This window comes from Eptatretus burgeri, chromosome 16, assembly GCF_056783735.1.
Source record: "Eptatretus burgeri isolate ZD-2024b chromosome 16, Ebu_testis_v1, whole genome shotgun sequence".
NCBI lineage: Eukaryota > Metazoa > Chordata > Myxini > Myxiniformes > Myxinidae > Eptatretus > Eptatretus burgeri.
This window is the reverse complement of record NC_140976.1, coordinates 64,998,990-65,019,429: the sequence shown is the minus strand read 5'-3', so window position 1 is coordinate 65,019,429 and position 20,440 is coordinate 64,998,990. Positions and strand designations below refer to the sequence as shown.

Sequence of the window (20,440 nt, the reverse complement as noted above, 5' to 3'; positions counted from 1 at the left end):
TTTTGGTGTTGCTAGTGCTTTTGATGATCAGAATAAATTTGTAATTGAGGAAATGAGTTGGTATATCAGTGAATATACTCCTAATCTTAAAACAGAAGAGATGCTGAATCAAAGACTTAACTCAAAGAAACCACTCAGTGTATCATACCTCAAAAGAAGATGTCAACACGTTAAACTCAATCAAACTACTTACACGTGGAATTTGGGTGTTCTGGAAGGAAAGCAATGATATCTGTGGATCATTTTTAAAAAGCCAGATGGTGATACTGCGACTGATAAGAATAATGCATTGAGTGATAATGCGAAGGTGAAACAACTTCGCGTTTCTCTAGATGGAACATTTTATCCACGAGATAGATTGGAAATTAATTGGGAAAAAAATGATTTTACTGAAGCATACAAGTCTTACCAAAAGGTGTGTGAAAGTAATGGAAATAAAGAACCTATTTTAGATATGACAGCATTTAAAAGTTTGTATACAATCTATGCGTTTGATCTGAGCGCTCAAAAGGAAACTGTAAAGTCTAATCGAGTGGATACTTCCCTATACATTGAAAGAGGAGAGAGTGAAGAAGTTGATACATATTGTTTGCTTTTGGAAGAAACAGAATTGCAGATTAATACAGATAATGGTGTGATGATTAGTCTCACATAATTTTTTGTTAAATAAATGAGTGGCAAAGTACCAACTGGGGTATATGTTAATCAAATCAATCTTCATAAACTATCATCTTGTGTTCAAAATCAAAAGCCTTGTACGATTAACGTTAATACAATTCAGAGAAAAGGAGCAGTAAGAATTGATGTTTTGCTCACAAGAGAACAGGTTAAAATCTTGAATGACACTGGCTCACTTAAAATTAAAATGACAAAACCAATGTTGAAAAAATATTCAATAAGAGAGACGAGTGGAGGATTTCTCCCATTTCTAATTCCTTTATTTGCTGGTTTAAGTGCGGTTGGAGCATTGACGGGTGGTATTTCAACAGCGGTGAAAACTGCCAACGAAAGGAAGGCTCAACTCCAGGCTCAAAAAGAATTGGAAAGACATAACAAAGAGTTGGAGAAACAAATTAGTGGAAGTGGCGTAATTGTAGATTTTGCTGAAAAACTTGAAGGTCTGCCTGATAAAGCAAGATTGTTAGTTGGAGATATGCTTTCTTCTATTGCACAAGCAGGTGTAAAATTAACGAAAAGAGGTAATGGATTATATCTTTCTAATAAATAAATGAGCATTGATGAGTGGTTGGAAAAATTTGGAAAGAATACAACATCATATTTACAACTTGTCAAATATTGTAAGAAATTAAAAATTCATAATGTGGTTATTTGTATGAGAGATGAATTAATAAATGTGCCGAAACATACAAAGAATATTATTATGAACTTAGAAGATAATAATGGGAACCGTTCTCATTGGGTTTGTATTTTTAATAGTCAAGACAAATATTATTTTGATAGTTTTGGTCTTCCACCACCTGTTGAAGTTATAAAATTCTTACAGAATGGTGTTTATCAAACATTTCAAGTCCAAGAATTAAATTCCAAGTGTTGTGGTCAATTATGTCTATATGTGTTATTTCAACTCAACAAAAATAAAAAAATTTATGATATTATTTTTAATCTAATATAAATGACTTATGTTGGTAAAGATGGTTCTATCTTTGGTGTATCTCAAGAACTGGATATTGATTTATCAAATTATTACACAAAGGCACAGGCTGAACGACATAAATATAATATAACCAAAAATATTAACATGAAAAATGCTTTTATATTTAAAAATTATCCAAGCCCTACTGGCGCGAATGACTTGGTGAGATTAAGCGATTTATCACAATATATATCCTTAAATAAAACGGCTGTGTATTCCAAAGATACAGAAGTGTTGATATTATCTCCAGGTCATACAGAATTCACAGGTCGAATTAAAATAAATTTTTATAAAGAAGGGCGTATCATTTGTATGAGAATAGAACAATGGGGGTATGATATGAATGATTTAGGGTATAATTGGTCATTTAAAATTAACCTCGAAGACCTGGAACAATTAAATCAGTCTCGTAAGGAAGAATATTATCCACTTGGTATCGAGAATGAGTTTTGTGGGTCCACGATTAGTAAACAACAAATAAAAGAATTTAATAAGGGTAAATATAATAATGGTTTTGCCCTTGTTTATCTCATGAAAACAGAAAAAACAGGATTATATATAATAAGTAAGGAAATACAAAATGATTTAACTATGGAAGATGGGGAGGTGTTTCGTGTCATAATATTATTCTAACATATATTTCTAATACATAAATGACAGCAAGAAGGCTTCAAGAAAATTATCATTTCTGTGTCCAAGCATATCTTCAAGAAAAGGGTATTCAGTATTTTAATAAATATGTTCTACAACATAAGAATGAGGTATTTTCAATAAAAGATTGGTATTATGCTGATGTTGATAAACCGACAACTTTAGATTTAATGAACATGTTAAATAATGAAAAAATTATAAAGTTAAGAAAAGGTCAGGCTCTTTTAGAAATTCAAAAGAAATTTTATTGGTTTCCTGTTGTAAAAAAAATTATTTTGGATACAGGAATAACAAGAAATCCTGATGAATATATGTATAATATTCTATGGGCTGTAAACGATTCAAGGATAGTAAGGGATGAGGAAGGAGTTGAAGAAGAGAGAGAAGAGGAGGAAAAGGAGAAGAGAGAAGGAGGAAAAGGAGAAGAGAGAGAAGGAGGAGAGGGAGGAAAGAGAGAAGAGAGAGAAGAGAGAGAGGGAGGAGAGGGAGGAAAGAGCGAGACAAAATAAATATCAAAATATGGAAACCAGTGAGATTCAAAAAAGATTGGTGGTATTACAGAAAATAACTCAACCCACCGAGGAGGAAAACAAAGAATTGACAAGTCTATTTGCAATACTTTCGACAAGACTATTGTCATCGACAAGCTATTCATTTTAATTCAAGTTTTTTCTTAAATAAATGGAGGAGAGAGTGAAGGCATTTCTTAGGATTCTTTATGTTTTAAAAATTAAGATTCAAATGTGCATGTTGGAAACTAAAAAGGTTTTTGCACTCTGCAGGACTTTTTCACTTAAATAAATGAGTTATTGTCTCAAATGTAAAAAGAAAACTAATACTAAAAATATTTCATATATTAAAAGTAAAAATAACAGGGTTATCCAAAAAGGTATATGTTCGGTGTGTGGTTCAAAAAAAAATCAATTTATCTCCAAACACAAACGAGGAGGAGATATACAAAAGTTTTTATCAGGAAATAAATTTACAACTACTGGAATACCAGGGGAATTACATCTTCCAGGGTATTCTTTCTGTGGTCCAGGCACAAACTTGGATAAAAGATTAGATGAGGCAGACAATCCTAAATCCGGGAGTCAGCCTATCAATAGAGTTGATGAAGTCTGCATGAGACACGATATTGATTATGGGAATACCACAACGTTGGAAGAAAAGCATGAAGCCGATAGAGAAATGTTGTATAATTTGTCTCTGATACAAAATCCAACCTTGAGAGAAAAAGTTGATCGGTTCATTGTGAAGAAGATGATCAGTGCTAAATTGAAACTTGGGCTTGGAAATTCAAAAAACTTATAGGCTCTAATGATGCCATTAAGACTGAAGAGCAATTAGCTGATGAATTACATAAACCAATATTCACAAAGTTTCAGAGAAGGAAAGTTTATTCCAAGGAAGTAGATTATATCTGGTCTGCTGATTTGATTGAACTCAATAATGATAATGGGTACAAGTATGCTTTAACCGTTATTGATTTGAGGAGTAGATATGCGTGGGTTGTCCCTTTAAAAAACAAAACAGGTAATACTCTTATGTTAGCTTTTCAACAGATATTTAATAAAAGTAAGAGAAAACCTAAAAAATTGTGGACTGATGAGGGTAGAGAGTTTTATAACAAGACATTTATGAATTTTCTAAAAAATAACATTATTACATTATACAGTACCTTTAATGAAGGGAAGGCAGTTGTTGTTGAACGTTTTAATCGTACCTTAAAAGAGAGACTATATAAAAAATTCACACAACTCGGTTCACAACAATGGTCATCTTTTATTCAGGATATTGTGGATAAGTATAATGACACGATTCACATGGCAACAAATATGAAACCATCAGAAACATTTACAAAATTAAAATATGAAAAAGAGATTAATGTCAGAAAACCTAAGTTCAAAGTTGGTGATATCGTAAGAATATATAGGTGGAAATCTCATTTTGAAAAAGGTTATATGAAAAGATGGACCAACGAGCTTTTTAAAATTGTTGATGTAATAGATACGGTTCCTTGGACTTATAAGATATATGATTTGGAAGGGGAAGAGATTTTAGGTTCATTTTATTCACAGAAATTACAAAAGACAAAGATAAATTGAAATTTTTTGACTCCGCCCCTTCTTGACTCCACCCACACAAGCCCCGCCCACACAAGCCTCCGCCCACACAAACCCCACACAAACCCCACCACACCCCCCCACAAGCTCCAATAAATTGAAATTTTTTGACTCCGCCCCTTTTTGACTCCACCCACACAAGCCCCGCCCACACAAACCCCACACAAACCCACCACACACAAACCCCACACAAGCTCCACACAAGCTCCACACAAAAACTCCACACAAGCTCCACACACACACAAGCTCCACCCATATTCATCATATTCACATAATTAGTGATTAGTTAATTAGTTCCCCACACACAACATGTTTATTTAATTAAAAAATTATCCACCCATCCACACAAGCTCCACTCATCCACCCATCCACCCATCTCTCCACCCATCTATTTATCCACAAAAAACCTCATCCACATAAGCCTCATCCACATTCACCCCTCCCACATAAGCTCCACCGAAGCTCCACCCACATAAACCCCTCCCACATAAACCCCGCCCACACAAGCCCCCCACAAAAACTCCACACACATAAACCCCTCCCACACAAGCTCCACCCACATAAACCCCTCCCACACAAGCCCCTCCCACATAAGCTCCACCCACATAAACCCCTCCCACACAAGCCCCGCCCACACAAGCCCCACACAAAAACTCCACACACATAAACCCTGTCCACATAAACCCCTCCCACACAAGCTCCACCCACATAAACCCCTCCCACACAAGCCCCTCCCACACAAGCTCCACCCACATAAACCCCTCCCACACAAGCCCCGCCCACACAAGCCCCACCCACACAAGCCCCACCCCCCTCATCCCCCCTGTGCGCCCCCCACCTTTGACCCACCACCTCCCTCATCCCACCCCCCCACCCTTCCCCACACACACACATGGGGAGGGATGGGGTGAGGGGGTGATGGGTCATTGGGGGGGGCGCACCTACCCTCCCTTCATGTCTTGATTCTTTTTTTGTAATTCAGAATCAAGTAATTGTAAACAAAACAAATATAATTTATTAATATTGAAAATATTAAATATTCATTTGCGAGAATGTATAATCTTTCCCAGCAATCTTTTTCAGATGTCTTGTGATTTCGAAACTCAGACACCATATTCTGTTTTGAAACAAAAAGTGGATAATAATTACATGGTAATATGAGTAAGCCTCGTTGATCACTGAATTAACACACCAGGAGCCTGTCATCCTTTCAAGGTCAATAAAATTAATTCCAGTGTACTGACAAAACCATGTCCAAACTAATGATGCAACCAACATAAGACGACATTCTAAAGAGAGAGTGATATTAATAATAATTCAGAAATATTTACCTCCAGAAAATCATGTGTTGTACAAGATTGCTTCAACAGCTGATGTTGTGTGATAGTGCTGAAAAAAAAAAAAATAATAAGTCAAGGGTATAGATGGAGAGACAGACAGAGAGAGGTAGGTAGAAAGACAGACAGAGAGAGATATAAACAGACAGGGAGAGATAGAGAGAGACAAACAGACAGGGAAAGAGACACACACACACACGCACACACACACACACACATACACACACATACACACACATACACACACATAGACACACACACGTGTCTCACCATTGGTTTAATTCATTCGAGATCAGAGACCAGTCATTATAAATCATTGACCTCTTCAATAAGAGCAGAGAGAGGTCGGTAGAAAGACAGACAGAGAGAGAGAGACACACACACACACGTGTCTCACCATTGGTTTAATTCCTTCGAGATGAGAGGACGTGATAAGACTTCGTACCACTCATTGTAAATGTCTTTCAATTCTCTTCTAAAATCATTGATCTCTTCAATAAGAGTATTAATTTCATGCACCACGTCGTGATATGTAAACTCAATTTCTCCCAATGACCTGTCAGGGAAAAAAAATATATATATATCAGAATTATCATGATTTAATTAATAATCATTTGCTTCATCGTTCAAAGAGAAAACCAAACACAAACTTACCAACTCTGTAGTGAGCTGTTGTCTTCATCGGAAGAAAGATCGCCCATGTCTCAGTTGTAAAAATGAAAATCCCGTCTGGCAGAAACTTTGTCTGGTGAATCACTTATAAGGCAACGACGAGGAGATTGCTTAATCATTGGGTGTGGCCACAGGAAATGACAGCTTGGAAAATAACTGGGCGATTGTATGAATCATTTACAAAACATACTTAAAATGGTTTTGATTCAAATGTTTTCAGTTCGTGTTCTGAGATAAAATATAAACACGAGACCTTGTCTCACAGAATAGTTCCTATTTTTTCACAGCATGACTGTCTAAAACCACACAGCACGACCGTGTCAAAAAACACTTCCTCATTTTCACGGCATGAACTGAAAACATTTGAAACAATTTACTATAATCTCAAAATGATATGTGGCTCAGGAGGTGGACAAACAAGATCATTAAGAGAAGTTTATCATTTCGTAATGACACAAAAGGGGTATCTTAAAAAATATAAAGATTCAAATGTTTTGTTTGTCAATATTTTAGATGGGGATTATTGTGCAAAGAAAATTAAACTATTGAAGGAATTTGAGAATGAACAAATCTTTATAGGTTCAATGAGTGAGCTGATCAACCTCCAGGTTAAAAGGGGAGACAAATAAATATACCTTGGGATAGCCTGGTTATATATATACAAAGCCTGGTGTTGGCTTAGTGGTTAGGGTGGCGGCTTGGGATCCCAGTGTCCCGAGTTCAAATCCCGCTCAGCTGCTGAATTAACACCAGGGGGTTGACTCAGCCTGTCAACCATCCGAGGTCGGCGAAATGAGTACCAGTGTACTGGGCCGGTGTATACCCTGGTTAGAATAGGTGTACCATATCCCTGTGTTGTAAGAGGCGTCCAGGAAGGGCATCTGACCATAAAACATTGCCCCACAAAAAGCCAAACCCCTGCACAGCAGGGAAAAACGGATAAAAAGGGGGTTTATTTTTAGGGGAAAAAAAAGGGAATCGCTGAAAATCCCCCATTCATTTACATGGGGAAAAGTGAGCTAGAACCAGTATATTCACCCTCCTGGTGTGTGTGTGTGTGTGTGTGTGTGTGTGTGTGTGTGTGTGTGTGTGTGTGTGTGTGTGTGTGTGTGTGTGTGTGTGTGTGTGTGTGTGTGTGTGTGTGTGACAGAGACAGAGAGAGATATGGAATTGTTTGGAAAACAGAAAATAAAAAAAATAAGATGTGTTTGGTTAATTATTCATTTTTGTGTTTTTTTTTTGTTGCAGCAACACTCAAGACTTCTCTCGATAGTTTCCACAGGAATAGAAATTATATCTTTTCTCCCTGTTGCCTGGACCTTAATCTCAGTCGTTATCACATGGTCATGTCCATTTCCACCGAAAACAGAACCAACCGTCCTTGAGTGGGTGTTGAGTTTCTTTCGGATTCCACTGAAAGAGGTAAGGAACACATTTGGCAGATCCCATCTGATGAATTTTGTCATAAAACAAAAATACATGCACACATAAACCTGTTAGATGTATACATTAAATCCTTCTCACACACATAAACCTGTTAGATGTATACATTAAATCCTTCTCACACACATAAACCTGTTAGATGTATACATTAAATCCTTCTCACACACGTAAACCTGTTAGATGTATACATTAAATCCTTCTCACACACATAAACCTGTTAGATGTATACATTAAATCCTTCTCACACACATAAACCTGTTAGATGTATACATTAAATCCTTCTCGCACACATAAACCTGTTAGATGTATACATTAAATCCTTCTCACACACATAAACCTGTTAGATGTATACATTAAATCCTTCTCACACACGTAAACCTGTTAGATGTATACATTAAATCCTTCTCACACACATAAACCTGTTAGATGTATACATTAAATCCTTCTCACACACATAAACCTGTTAGATGTATACATTAAATCCTTCTCACACACATAAACCTGTTAGATGTATACATTAAATCCTTCTCACACACATAAACCTGTTAGATGTATACATTCAATCCTTCTCACACACATAAACCTGTTAGATGTATACATTAAATCCTTCTCACACACATAAACCTGTTAGATGTATACATTCAATCCTTCTCACACACATAAACCTGTTAGATGTATACATTCAATCCTTCTCACACACATAAACCTGTTAGATGTATACATTAAATCCTTCTCACACACATAAACCTGTTAGATGTATACATTAAATCCTTCTCATACACATAAACCTGTTAGATGTATACATTCAATCCTTCTCACACACATCAACTTTTGACTGTGACTTTTTTCAAGCACATTGTAATATATACATCGAGGGGCTGGTAGGATGGCCTCGTGGTGGGCGTACACTTCTGAGCTGTTTAGCTTTGAAAAATTTGAATCGCGACCCAGCTATAAATGATCATCTTCATGTTTTACAAGCACAATGATTCATCATTGTGTGTACTGTCCTTCGGGTGTCCATAAAGGTGAAGAAATATGTTGATGTAACATTTCCAAAATGCTGTACAGACCGTTTATGGAATGAGAAAGGAACTGGATTGGACAGTATTTGGAGAGATACCTGTGGATTTAAAGGTATATTCCAAGAAATAAGGTGCAGAATCTATTTGTAATGCCAAAAGCAAGTCAATCAATTGAGGAGGCTGTGGTTCAGCAAATAAATGGAGTAAAACGAACAGCTGTTGAAGGATTTTGGGGGGAAATAGGCATCAAAAGTATTTCAGAAATTCTTGGCCATAATAATAATGCATTGAAGTCAACAAGGGAGAAATGTAGCATCAAGGTCGTCACAAAGGCACCATAAAGTTGTGCTGGGGCAATGATGATGAAACACCAGGACCCTGACATTCCCTGGGGGGTACGTTCTGGGAAAATACGCGAATGTTGAAACTGTGAATGCGGGGGCGTTGTTTCAATAGGAAATGAGGCGAAAACCTGCAAGTGTTTTGTAATTGTTACAATGGAGACAAGGGGGATAATGTCATCGGTTCACGGCGGTTCCTTGTTCATGAAAAAGGCCGCAAATGACGACACCACCAAAGTCTGGGAATTGGTACAATCCCGCAAAGCTACAATGCAGTACTTAGAGTACCGTGTATTTTAACTGCACGTGGTGAGACGTCCTGGGAAGCTGTATTTATCCCGTGAAGCTGCAATACACGTACAGGAAGTAGGTCATGCCCGCAGCTCGTGGAAGATGTGTTTTTTGCAGACGTTCAGTTTTGTATTGTACGTACATCCAGATGTTTTGTGCATGGCTCGTGGAATATATGTGGAAGGACTGTTATGTTGTACTCACGGCTCGTGAAAATAAATAAATCGCGAATATGTTGGGAAATTTCTCACGAATGTTGAAACATGTCGCAAATTATCAACCGTGAATACTGTACCACAAATCGACATTTACAGAGGAAAAGATGGGAAGTACTACTGAATCAAGTTAGCTGTCCTGGAATAAGTATTGATATTTTTGAAGAACTGGTGATGAGTTGGAAGTTGGAAAGCAGTTCAGATGTCTCTGTTCTGAGTGGATAGACAATTCAGCAATACAATAGTCTTCATCCTAAGGTTGGAGAAGAAGTGAGTCGAGCACCAGAACATATATTTTAAACCTCTGAAAACAACACAAGTACCAGATAATTTGTGGGAATAAAGCTCACCTAATTTGTCACTTTAAGATGGACTTGAGTGATCGACTGACTCAGAAAATTACAAACAGCTCGGTACATTTGACATCAATCATGATCATGGTCTTGAATCTGTTTTTCCTTCTCTTTCTCTTTCCCCCTCTCTTTTTCCTTCTCTTTTCCCTCTCTTTATTTCTCCCTCTATTTTCTCTTTTCCCTCTCTTTTCTTTCTCTTTTCCCTCTTCCCTCTCTTTTTTTTTCTCTCTTCCCTCTCTTTTTTTTTTTCTCTTTTTCTCTCCACCCTCATTTGGTATTCCCATCATCAAAGTGATGGGTGGTATTTGTTTGTGTATGTATCTGTATCTGTACATATGTATATATATATATATATATATATATATATATATATATATATATATATATATATATATATATTTACACACTAGTTGTGGTTGCACAAATTTTGAATTTTTTAAAATTTATTTTTATGTTTTCATCAAAGAACGTTTTTGCCACAACAATGTTAAAAGGCCACGTCTGAATTTCAACAAAGGTTAGGACAGGAATTTGTTAGCGATGTGGATATAACAGTTGTGTGAATTGCTAAATCACCTCTTCCATTGTCGAACTCGAACATGTGTCTGTGTTTGTTTGTTTTGTTTTTATCCCCCGCCGCGTGGCGTAAGGGGGATATTGTTGTCACCCGGGTCGTCTGCCTGTCCGTCCGTCCCTCTGGGCGTCAACATTTATAGCTGTGAGTGTGATAGCTCATAAACTGTTCGCCATATCCATTTGAAATTTGGGTCACACATGTACCACCTGAAAAGGAAGAACCCTATTGATTTTGGGTGTGGCCGGATCCAAGATGGCCGACTAGGGCGGCCATCTTGAAAAAAATGTTTTTTGTAATAAATGGAAAACCGCTGATCTGATTTCAATTATTTTTGGTTACTACGTTCCTCACCCCTGGGGAACTTTTTCGAGATGATGACCAAACGGTGTCTTGTTTCCAATTCACCTCCCTCATTATCTGGAATATGTATGACCTTTTTCATTCAATGGCGGGGGATTCCCCATCGCTGATGGTATATTTTTTCTGTGTTGCAGAAATGCACTTTATCCCTGAAATGTTGCTATGCAACATCATTTTTGGAGTCCACATCAAACCGGATTCACTCAACCAGGAGATTCATACAAGTATGGTGTTTGTCTCTTTTGAAGAAAGTAGCCATCAACATTGACTGGATATGGAGTTTCTTTTGGACTTTCCATTGAGTTTAAAAACACTGATATTATGATTTTGTTTTGTTAACGAGATGATGAATGAAAATGTTTTGAGAACAAGCAGAAAATCTAAAGTATCCCAATAATTGGTTTCAACAATGATAACCAAGGCCTTCACTGGGCTTTACAAGGAGTGGTGGTGGGGGGGGGAGTGGTCGTTGTAAGAGAAAGTGACAGAAAGGGGGGAAGAATGAGATTGAAGAGAATGAGTGAGTTGGCTCCAAAGGTGGGCAAAAAGAGGAACAAATGAGTGGAAGTGAGCAGTCGTCTAGATTTATGGAGTTTTACCTGAAGGTATTGATGGTTGACTGTATGAGACCTGCAGAAACCTGAGGGGAGGAGGGGAAAGCACACAAAGGGTAGAGGGGTGCATGACCAGAAAGGAGGCAGAAGAAGACAGAGACCATCGACCTGTGGGCAATGTCAAAGTGATGGACCCACAAACTGAGCTTCATCATGAGAGATTCCAATGATCTTGAAGTCCTTCCTTTCCACAGCATCAAGCTGAGCAAGATATAAGCCAGGTGTCCAGCCCAAAGGGGAGAGCAATGCTCCATCAAGCTGTGGATGGCGGCCATGTAAGTGGATAGGAGTTCACGTGAGCCAAGGAAGGACTTTGTACGATGGAGGATGCCCATTTGGTGGCTAGCTTTGGAAACCAACTTTGAAATGCGGTTTGCCCAAGAAAGGTCAGAGCTGATTGTGAGACCCATGAGTTTGAATGACTGAACGCCCTCATGAGGATTGTGAAGAAAGTATGTGGGGGTGGGGGGGGAGAGGGGGGGCGAGAGAGAGGTTGCCACATGATCCTTTCGGAGAGAGAATGTGACATTTCTCAGGATTGAAAGACATATTCCAAGTCTTTCACAACTTTGTGATTTTTTTTTCTTCCAATTTCTGAAGAGACAAAAGGCTGCAGCCTGTTTCTCTGAATGATGAGAGATGTCACAACACAGGGTGGAGCTTTCATCTAATAGATAAAGAGGATTTACCAGGAAGTCAGAGAGATCATTTATGAATATTAGGACTGGGCCAGGAATAGGACTGCCATAGGCACAGAGTTTCATGAATAATGCGGGATGCCAGACTGCATCAAAAGTGCAAGATATATCCAGAGACAGCCCTGATCTCATGTCTGACATTGAGGGCCTCCATCTATTGTTGGGTGAGTAGAAGCAGCATGACCAAGGTGGAGTCACCTGCTCTGAACCAAGTTGGTGATCTGAGATGTAGTTGTTGGAGAAAAGGAAGGATTTCATTTCAACTGTGATGATTAATTACATGAGCTTGCTGATGATTTGAAGTGAGTTGAAAGGTTTGTCGTTAAGGGGATCAGTATTTGCACCTTTTCAATGTGATGCATGATGTTGGCTGCTTTCCAAGCTGACGGAAGATGACCGAGCACAAATTATAGGGTGAAAATGGCAAATAGAGGATGTGCAAGAACAGCAGAGCAGATTTGTTAGGACGCGTGAACCGATGCCGTCCGGTCCAGTTGCAGAGTCAGTTTGGAGGGTTGAAAGAACCGTTTCTACCTTCTCAGGTGCAAAAGACAGAATCCAGGAGCAGTTGGGTATGACGAGAATGGATGGGTACTGAGAGTGAGGGGTTGGGGACACAAGATTTGGAAGCAAACACAGAATTGAGACATTGTTCGGCCTTCTCATGAGCAGATTCGGCTGTGATGCAATTTGAAAATTGAGAAGGGAGGGAAGCATACTCCAGAGCATACTCTGACTTAAGAAAGTGCCACCAGTTTTTAGAGGAGGGAGACAAGTTTGAAAGTTCGTTCTTGAGGTTGGACAGATATTGTTTTCTACCTCTCCTGTGAGTGGACACACACTTGTTTTGGGTTTTGTGGAATGAACTGAAATTGCCTTTGGTTGGATTGGCTTTCCAGGAAGAGAAGGCAAGTTGTTTCAGAGCAAATACCTCACCACAGGATTCAATGTACCATGGGTGGAAAGAGTGGTAGGAACATGTAACATAAAGGGTGGGAAAATTGCAGACGAGAAAGGATAAATCTGTACAAGAGAGAGAGAGAGAGAGAGAGAGAGAGAGAGAGAGAGAGAGAGAGAGAGAGAGAGAGAGAGAGAGAGAGAGAGAGAGAGAGAGAGAGAGAGAGAGAGAGAGAGAGAGAGAGAGAGCAGGTTTCTGTGGAAAAATTCCCAAGCTGAGTTAACATCAGGGACAGTATATGTTGGAGACCAGTTCTGAATGGAGGTGAGATGGATGCTTGCAGTCCCTGCCAATCTGCTGGACTCGCCGGTATTGAGACAGGTCTCTGAAAACAGTCAGAGAGATGTTGGCTTTCACATGCACATGATGAGATGAACCAGTTGGAACAGAGGACCAAGCACTGAGAAAACACCTCTGACATATCCTTGTGAAGAAGAAGAATACACATAATGTATCGTGTTGTCGAAGGAAAACACGTTTAACATTCCTGAAGGAGATACAAGGGTTGGAATGCATTTTCAAATCGATTTTAAATGCTTTTAAACGAGTGAGAAGCATTTATGTTTCATGTAGATTCATTTTGGAGATATTGGGAAAAGAGAGAGCCTGAGGGAGGAATGTGGGAGCTGAAGCAGAAGGAAATTGAAGTAGAAATGAGAATAGTTTTGGAGTGAAAAGATTTTTTATTACTATTATTTTTATTATTATTTTTTGAAGCGAGGAAAGGAAATAAGACAATGTTGAGGAGGAAGAAGCAAGATAACCGGGGAGATGGAAATCAAACAAGGACCACGGAGACAAATAATTTTTACACTTTCATTCCGAGGATAGGCTGTGTCAGGGGTTTAACAAAATAACAACAAAGAGCAACAACAACGAACGAATGAACATGAAATATTACACGGCAACACCGAGACAACGACACAACAACTTGAAAACAAGACAAATGTGGTTCGGAAAACTCAGCTTTATGAGGTGAAAATGAGGGGCCCAGAGTTTCATCACCACGTGCAGAAAATCCTGAACCAGAAGTTCAGTATTATTTCTTTGGCTCTGAATTCTTCCTGACCGCACATGTGTAGAGAGGCGTGAGATCACTTTTTTACTCGATCTGCCTCCTTGTAGTCAAACAAAAATTGAAAATCATTCCAAACAAGAAACTTACTGCTTTTCGGGAAGTCATAGAGGACAAAACAGGCACAAAGAACGAATGTAATGTGTTAAATATGGTGGTGTAAAAGATGCTGCATGAACAGCGGTAAACTTCCTGGGTTTTTCCCTGCGACCCATAACATCTTTATTTTATTTCAATTGAATTATATATTTGAACACTGAACACAAATCACCTTTTTGCCACTTTCAAAACCCTATTTTACATGACTTGGAAATGTTAAATAAGGTAGTGTATAAATAAATAAAACTATCCATCCATCAGGACCAGACACCATGCAGAGTGTTGGTGCTGCCGAAGTAGTCTCCTTGGCTATTGGGTACAATCCTGGACAGGTCACCACTCCGACACAGTATACCAGCATCGTGACACTCATTTTGCCGAACTCAGAAAGATGACAGGCCAAGTTGACCTCACCTGGAATTAATTCAATGGTTGAGTGGGATTTAAACTCAGGACCCAATGATCCCAAGCCCACCACCCGAACCATTAAGCCAACACCAGGCTGAACTTCCAGAATTTTTTTTTATATGAACTTTAACATCATTATTTTATTTCAATTGGAATATACACATATTTATATATATCCACATATTTATTATTATTTATTTATATTATATTTGAATATATACAAGAACATACACATATACACACACACTTTAATATATAACTTTAATATACATGAACATACACATATTTATATAAATACACATATTTATTGTTATTTATTTATACAATATTTATGTATATTTTAATAGACACACACGAACGTATGTTCACACATATATACACACAAACTTTAATTTATAACTTTAATATACACAAACATATATATATATATATATATATATATATATATATATATATATATATATATATATATATGTATATATACACACACATGAACTTTTATGTCAGGTCAGGGTAGGGAGCATGTGCCAGAACAGCGCGTCGCTGCGTCCACTTTCCGCCCGTACTCCATGAGCCTCCGTCTGGCCATCCTGCTGCAACCACGAGGCACGTGGTCTGCCCACTGGCCTCCTCCACTCATGAGACTCCCTCGCTGAGAGAATCTGGTGAGCAGGATCAGCGTCAGGAAAACGAGCCACATGTCCATACAACCACAACTGACGCTCACGGACTATGCAGGTAACAAATCTCATCCGAGTCTCTTTCAGCAACCGCTCGTTGGACACAAAATTCGACCAGTGATGGCCAAGTATTCTCCGAAGAGACCTGGTACCAAAGGAATTAAGTCTCCGTCTCAGATCCTTGGTCAGAGTCCAAGTCTCGCATCCATAGCGCAAGACTGGAAGTACCAAGGACCTGAAGACTCGGACTTTCGTCCTCCCGCACAGGTACCGGCAGCGCCACACCCCATGATCCAGTGAATCCATGACTCCCCAGGCCCGACCCAGATGTCTATTGACCTCTGACTCACAGCCGGCAGAGACATGAATATCACTGCCAAGGAAAGTGAATCTCTCCACGACCTCAACATCCTCACCACAAACAGACACAGACAGGACAGCAGCATCCAAGATGTCACCGAAAGCCTGGATCTTAGTTTTGACCCAAGAAACCCGTAATCCCAACGGCTCCGACTCCTCATTCAGCACCTCGAGGGCCCCCAAAAGGATATCTAAAGTCTCCGCAAAGATGACTGTATCATCTGCAAAATCAAGGTCCGACATCTTGACATTCCCAAACGATGCACCGCAGCTTGATCTCTCTGACATCCTCCCGAAAATCCAGTCCATACAAGTGCTGAAAAGTGTGGGGGCCAGTACACACCCCTGACGAACTCCAGTAACAACTGGAAATAAGTCAGCGATGGTACCACCACACTTCACAACACTCTCAGTACCAGAGTAGAGTTCAGACATCAGATCGATCAGTTTTGGTGGCACCCCACGAAGACCAAGAATCCTCCAGAGGACATCCCGATTCACTGAATCGAACGCTTTACAGAGATCAACATAGGCTACAAGCAGCCCCTGCCGAAACTATCGTCTGCGTTCGGTGAGGACACGAAGAGCAAGGATACGGTCACTTGTTGACCTCTTTGGTGTAAAGCCTGACTGCTCTGAACGCTGGTGCTCAAGCAGATGGTGGCGAACCCTATCAAGAATTATCCGAGCAAAGACCTTGCCCGGCACTGAGAGCAGCCTCACCCCTCGGTAGTTGTTGCAGTCTTGGCAATCACCCTTCCCTTTCCAGAGAGGGACAACAGGGCCCCTCTTCCAATCAGTTGGGATGATACCTGTGTTCCAGGCAGAGCACAAAACTGCATGCAACAACACGAGTACAGCATTTCCACCAGCCTTGAGAAGTTCAGCATGAATGCCACAGATCCCTGGAGCTTTGCCCTGTTTCAACTGGTTCACCGCAGCCCGTGTTTCCACAAGCAAAGGTGGACCACAGTTGATTCGAAGGTCAGCAACAGGGATTGTAACACCCTTGACGTCCAACTCGACAGCTGGGGGATCAGCCTGGTACAACCGCTCAAAGTAACCGGCCAAGCGGGCCTTCACTTCAGACTCCTCTGTCAAGAGCCTACCACTCTCTGCTCTAACTGCAGTGCTCCGAGGGATGGACTTGGATGAACGCAATGCGCGAATTCCCCTGTAAGCGGGACGAGAATCACCTGTCCACAGGTGATGCTCTACCACCTCACAGATTCCTCGCACATAGGCCTCCTTGTCCACCCTCAGTGCACGTACAGTTTTACGCCTCAGCTCCCTGAACAGCTCAGCTCTGCCATTCAGCCTGGCCCTGCGACTCTGGTCAATGGTATCGAGTGTCCCTTGAGATACAAAATTCTTCTTTGCCCTGCGGTGAGTTCCAAGACATCCACCGGCAACATCAAGGACGGTGGTCTTGAAGGCGCTCCACAACTCTTCAGGACCCCCCAAAGCACCCAGACCCCCCAAGTGTCCACTCAGCCTGTTCGCAAACTCCTCAGCTACTCTCTCATCCCTGAGCTTTCCAACATTCAGCCTTGGCTGGGATGGTTCCATTCTCCAGAATTTAAGGTGCAGTTTTAGAGTTGCTACAACAAGCCTGTGGTCAGTATTGAGGAACTGAGCACTCCGGTAGACCCTGCAGTTCTGGATCATCCTCCAGCGACCGTCAATGAGGACATGGTCAATCTCCTTTGCCACACCGCCAGCGTTGGAATACCAAGTCCAGCGATGAGCTTGTGGGCGATGAAAACATGAACCAGCCACCCTAAGTCCATGACTTCTTGCAAAGTCAAGGAACTTAGTGCTATTCTGGTTCATAGTTCCTGACCCATGGGGACCAACACACACCTCATAACCATCCCTATCAGTTCCAGTCGATGCATTGAAATCCCCCAAGACTAGAAGTGTATCTCGTCTGGGGCACTGATCAACCACAGACTCGAGCGTGGCGTAGAATGCATCCTTCACGGTGAGATCACTCGCCTCAGTCGGAGCATAAACAGAGACCAGGGAAATGACACCTAAGGAGTGACGAATCCTTAATCTCATAATACGCTCGTTGACCGGTGTTACCTCAATTATCATTGGGGTCAGCTTATTGGACACAGCTACAGCAACTCCTTGGGTATGGTAACCATCAGAGCGACCAGACCAATAGTAGGTGTAACCACCCATCATTATCTCGCCGCAATCCGGTCTCCGAACCTCAGAGAGAGCTGCAATCCCGATGTCCAAACGCTTGAGCTCAGATGATAACAGAGACAGGTGATCATCCTCTCTTAGGGATAGGACATTCCAGGCACCCACCCGAAGGGACCGCCTCAGGTTAACCCAAGGAGACCGCCGTCTGGTGGATGACACCTCAGCACCACTCCGACACACTCTCCCGCAATCTGACCCAGGGATGTTACCCCGTGGTTTCCCTCCTATTATCAACGATTGGGGGTTCCAAAGGCTTTGCCCCAATCCCGTCATCCGGTGAGCTGCCCTGCGAAGGGAAGCTACACAGGAGGTACTCCCACGGAGTGGGTTTTCAGATATTTTTTGCGTTTTTGTGTTTTGCGGAATGAAGGGTTTTACGGTGGCCGGAGTGCAAATCCTGCCACCAACCTCCTAATAAGAAGTAACCCAACTGCAGGAGGACGTCCGCAGACACAGTTGGGCACTAGATATGGATGGCCGTTGGCTCACAAGGAGCTCCTCCGCCCTTTGACAGGTTTTGTTTTTAATCCTGCTGCGTGTCCATATCCAAACACCCTCCTCACCAGAAAACCTGGTGGGGGAGATGGTTTAGTCACCGACAACCCGACCATGGAACAGGTTAGTACAGGTTTACATGGTACCTGAAGCAGGTCACAGATCGAACCTGACCTGACATATGACTAACTTTAATGTATAACTTTAATATACATGAACATGCACATATTTACACACATATATATATATATATATATATATATATATATATATATATATATATATATATATATATATATATATATATATATATATATATATATATATACATATATACACACACACGCGAACATACACATTTTCATACGAACTTTAATATATGACTTTAATATACACGAACATACACATATTTTTATATATATATATATATATATATATATATATATATATATATATATATATATACATTTATTGTATACACATTGTATTATTGTATTTATTATATACACATTTCTATGCAAACTGCACTCATGGATTGATACCAGTCTGATTTGGGGGTTGAAACCCTCGTTAACCCCCACCGCAAACCCTCCTTCCACAATTCCAGTTTTCCCTCCTAAGAGTTCCTTTCTGTATCCATCTTCATTCCCGTGCATCCTCTCCTGCCCCATTCCTCCCAACACCCATTACTTGTCCATCTCCCTCTGTCTTGGCATTAGGCTCAGCTGTCAGTTCCTCCTCCTCCTCTCTCTCTGCTGTCAGTGCCTCCTCCTCTCTCTCTCTCTCTCTCTCTCTCTCTCTCTCTCTCTCTCTCTCTCTCTCTCTCTCTCTCTCTCTCTCTCTCTCTCTCTCTCTCTCTCTCTCTCTCTGCTGTCAGTGCCTCTCACCTCTCTCTCTCTCTCTCTCTCTCTCTCTCTCTCTCTCTCTCTCTCTCTCTCTCTCTCTCTCTCTCTCTCTCTCTCTCTCTCTCTCTCTCTCTCTCTCTCTCTCTCTCTCTCTCTCTCCCTCTCTCTCTAGTGTCGGTGTTTTCTTTCTCTCTCTTTCTTTTTTTCTCTCTCTCTGCTGTCAGTGCCTCCCCCCTCTCTCTCTCTCTCTGCTGTCAGTGCCTCCCCCCCTCTCTCTCTCTTTCTTTCTCTCTCTCTGCTGTCAGTGCCTCTCCCCCTCTCTCTCTCTCTCTGCTGTCAGTGCCCCCCCCGTTTATCTGTGCTCTCGGTGTCACCCCCCTTCTCTCTTTGTGTTTTTGTGTCCTGATCCGTTCAATGTTCAAGTACTGGCTCTTCAACGAGCCTCGATGATGTATTAAAAAAAATAAATCTTGTCCTTACTCAAAAAACAAATCCCTTTGTCCCTCTTCCACTGTGCATGATTCACCTGGTTTATGTCGTTTTTCCTCGAAGAGTCTAATTCTTGTTTTGATTTATTTCTTCACAGAAGATATCCTTCCATGAATGGTTTTCCACACTACTTCGACTTCGCCAAAACTCCGACGTGAGGAAATCCCTGTGGTTGCTTTTAAGGCTGTTGTCACTGTTCACCCTTATGAGGTGGTGTGGCCAACTTCTAGAGGTAAGAACATGGGAAAAAATGGGTGGGGGGTTGAGATGGGGGAACCACTGAGCTCTACAATATATTATATTTATATCAGTGGGATTGGGGGGGGGACATGTTTGTGGATCTTGACAAATTCAGATGACGTAACAGAAAGTAGAAGTGACAATAAAAGGATGAAATGCACGTTTACATCTGTTTTTTGAATGCAATATTAAACTTGGTACCAAGAAGAAGCTCAAA

The 20,440-nt window shown here is 40.6% G+C and overlaps 1 protein-coding gene across 1 annotated transcript in view; it reads left to right on the top strand.

Annotated features, from left to right (window-relative positions):
* Positions 1 to 20,440, top strand: part of LOC147011227 (uncharacterized) — a 40,647-nt gene that overhangs the window by 19,282 nt on the left and 925 nt on the right. The window contains exons 3-5 of the mRNA XM_085859030.1: positions 7,689 to 7,862; positions 11,180 to 11,269; positions 20,081 to 20,215. Coding sequence (XP_085715156.1) covers positions 7,689 to 7,862; positions 11,180 to 11,269; positions 20,081 to 20,215 — 399 coding nt within the window. The remainder of the gene's footprint in view (positions 1 to 7,688; positions 7,863 to 11,179; positions 11,270 to 20,080; positions 20,216 to 20,440) is intronic.